Source organism: Entamoeba invadens (assembly GCF_000330505.1).
Source record: "Entamoeba invadens IP1 unplaced genomic scaffold scaff_1105074725689, whole genome shotgun sequence".
NCBI lineage: Eukaryota > Evosea > Mastigamoebida > Endamoebidae > Entamoeba > Entamoeba invadens.
Window position 1 is genome coordinate 205114 of NW_004440380.1, and position 3874 is coordinate 208987.

General features: G+C 24.2%; 1 protein-coding gene across 1 annotated transcript; it reads right to left on the bottom strand.

Annotated features, from left to right (window-relative positions):
* EIN_302560 (protein tyrosine kinase domain containing protein) lies at positions 1-1410 on the bottom strand (the record flags this gene model as incomplete). The annotated part of the gene is made up of 1 exon (XM_004256700.1): positions 1-1410. A coding segment is annotated over one exon (1410 nt), but the record flags the coding sequence as incomplete, so codon positions are not given.
* Positions 1411-3874: the final 2464 nt, after the last annotated feature.

Sequence of the window (3874 nt, forward strand, 5' to 3'; positions counted from 1 at the left end):
ACACTCATCATCGCTGCCGGCTTTATGATTTAAACACTCCTTTGAAACACACAAATGATTTTTGAGTATTTTACCCTTATTGCAATGACAATATTGGTCACACCAAGGCTCTCCGAAAAAACACAAATCTGAGTTGTCAGTTTGCCACGATCCATTGTAATAGCATAATTTATGACAATCATCTCCACCATACCCAGGGTTACATACACACATCTTATCACTTACAGAACATTTCCCCCGAGATCCACTTGGGTCATTATCTCCACAATGATCTGGGCACACAACCGAAAATTCAATTTCAACTGGGGAACTGTGGTCTTTGGAAAGAATTGCAAAATATCTAATATTGGGACTCCCATCAATTTTAACAACAACTCCCAAATTTTGTGTTCCAGCTAAAGCTCCGTATCGTTTTCCGGTCCAAAGTTGAACACATTCATTTGAAACTGTACCGTCTTCGTTTTCATAATAAAGAAATTCTTCAAGTAGATTATTGCGGTTAATTTTTGTTCCATCTATCAAGAGAGAGTAATTACCTTGAAATTCTACAGTAAACACTACAAATTTGTACAATTGAGCAATAAAGCATATTGGGTATACATACACACCTTGACTTGAAAAGGGAAAAACAACAGACTTTGTTTTATTTACACTATCGTGTAAAAATGTAATATCGTCTTGGTTTAAATTTACATATGGAGCAGGATCTTCACCTTTACCAACAATTGCTTCAACTTCAATATCCACATCACACAATTTAGTAATAGAAATATAAATATAATAATAAAATGGTTCTCCATTTGTTAAGCTTTTTGGTCTTATTTTGGGTATTCTCACATTATTTCCTTTAGAAGCGGAATCCAAATCAACAAATGATATACATTCAGCTTTTAATAAATTTTTAGGAGAATTGGTTAAATCAATATATATATCATTTTCACAATTTGTAGTTTTAAAAACAGAAATTATCAATTGTGATGTAATTAAATTGTCCATGTTAATTTTAAACCATTTACCAATTCTAAATTTTTGCTTGTGATAACAGAAAGAATAATCGATATCGCTTTCTTGATTTAAATTAAAATTAAATTTTTTGTTAAAGCTAAGTTCTTGAATAAAAGAATCATTGGGTAACCAAGACATTTTGTCAATTCTATTTGTTGATTTTATACAATCAAAGTTATTGTTAATAAACACTGGATATTTTGAATTAAAAATTACACTGTTGTGTGTACAATGTTGACAAGAGTTGTCTTGATCATAATTTTCCGAACACAATGTGTTGCATGTGTAATTTGTAATACATTTGGATGAACACCCCGGAGAACAGTCAAAATTGAAAGATTTAGAATTGATTTTGAAGAACAACAAAAATAATACTAAATAGACCATTTGATTATTACAGATCATTTTCAAGTTTAATTGTTGTATGACTGGCGAATCAAAGTATATTAATCACCGTTTTAACCATTTCTAAGAGGATTGACATTTAAACAAAACAATAACTGTTGTTATATAAATTAAAAGACCATCAAGTTTTAATTGTTAAATATAGTCAAAGTTAGTTGCAATAATTAATCATTTATATATATTTAGAGTTTAAAAATCTTAAAATAATGACAATGTTGTATCATTTTTGTGTATAATTTTTAATTTTAATTTTGAAATAAAACATTATATTGAGATACGAGAAAATTTACAACAAAACTTAAATATAATAACTTTATAATACTTTTTTTTCAATTGTGTAATTATTTTTTATTTATAAAAAACAATTCGACTCATGGCTGGTTTGCTAACAGTATTTTTTCCAAAAATTTAAAACTTGTAAAAAATAAACTTAAACATAATACTGAAAAATAAATTCAAACAACACTTTTTCAAATAAAAATAAAATAAATGGCAATTAAATAAATATAAAATTATTATAACCCATTTCTTTCCGTTAACAAACACCCAAATATTTATAATTTTCTTGGCATTTATAAAATATTTGTTTATTAAAATTATTTTACATTGAAAACTGAAATGTTATAATATTTAAACGTTTTATATAAATAACAAAGTTTTTTGGTCAAAAATGTTGATAAACGTTATTTAGTTTTAGTTGAATGTCGAATAATTGGATATTAAGTACTTGTATTGATAAACTGTAATAATAACTAAAACGAACCCATTTTTATTTTTGATAAATTGTTTCGTTTTAAACAATTTAACTGTCATTAAAATGTTTTTTTTGAAGAATTGAAAATATATTTAAAAAAACTCGAAGTGTTTATTTTTTTAACAAAAACCACAAATTAAACGTTTAAATGTATTTTAATTGTAAACACAATATTATATTGATGAATTTAACACAATTAATAAACGCTGATTTTTTTAAGTTTTAGAAAACAAAATTATAACTTTTTGTACAACAACAAAAAAATAAGTATTTAAATAAAAAACCAAACATTAAAATAAATTAGATTTTATTTTTTATTTAAATTAAAAACATGTTTTATTAACCATTTTAAAGTGACACAACATTTTCTAAATTTTATTTATATGTAAATAAAAGAAAAAAAGATTTTTTAAAAAAAGTTTTCTGTGTAAATTATTAGTAAAGAAAACCGCAACCAAATTATGTGTATTCGATCTGTGTTTTTTTATAAATTTAAAGTTTAATCAATTTCCTATTTAATAGCTTAGTTTCAAAGTTTTTTAATTAATATAAAAAACTGATACATTTTAAATAAAAATCGATTTTTTATTCATAAAACGGAACATTTTAAATTGTGATTACACACTCATGATTTCAGAAGGACTAATTTGTAAACTATTTTAACGGGTAAATATTATAATAAGAATTTTTGTCCGTTTATTATCAACCAAATAATAATATTTGCCCATTAAAAAACTCAAAAAATGATCACAAATAAATGACTTATTTAAATTCTAGATCATATTTAAAAAAATGAAAAGACATAATAAGTTATTTGAGATTTCATTACAAATAATCAACAAATATCACGTGCATTCACAATTCCACGTGAAACGGATACAATGAGAAGCAGATTAATAAATTTTGCAATAACTTCACATTTTATTTAATTATCTTTTAAATTAAACCACTTTAAAACCTCCAACAACAAATAATCTCAATAAAAAATGGTGAGAATTGAAAGTATTATAATTTTCATTAAAGTGAATCAACAGAAAAATAATCCTCCTTTAAAATGTATGGTTTATGTAACTATTCTAAAAAGAATAAAAAATTAAAAAATCTTAAAACGAAAAACTTGAAAAAATAATAATGTTATTAGCGAGTTCGCCGAAAAAAAATACGAACACATAAATTGTACGCGTAAATTATAAACGCATAGTTAGTAAAGCTTGTTTTGTTCTGTGTCATTAAGGAAATTCAAAAACAGAAATAGATGTGTGATAAAAACGATCTTTATGTTGAAGAGCTTACTGCTTTCGACACTTATTGATAAAAAATTCGAAGGGAAAATGGATCAAAATATTGTAAACGCACCTCCAAAATATTTGTTTTCTCAAAGTATAACAAACCCAACGTGGAAAACCTCATATAATTTTTCCAAAAATTGATACTTATCAAATCTAAGTCAAATAAGTTCTTAATTATTATTTGTTTTCTAATAGTTGTTGGCGGACAAAAGAACCGCCTTATAATTTTGAAATGTAATCCATTTTCATTTTTTAAACCAAACTAAAATTGAACTTTTATTAATTATTTGTAATAAAAAAAATTAAAAAAATAAATCATAAATTATAATTTATATTAATTGATTGATATATTTTAAACGCAGTTTTTGTATGAAACCATACTATTTTATTTTTTATTTGAAATATGATATAATTGAATATA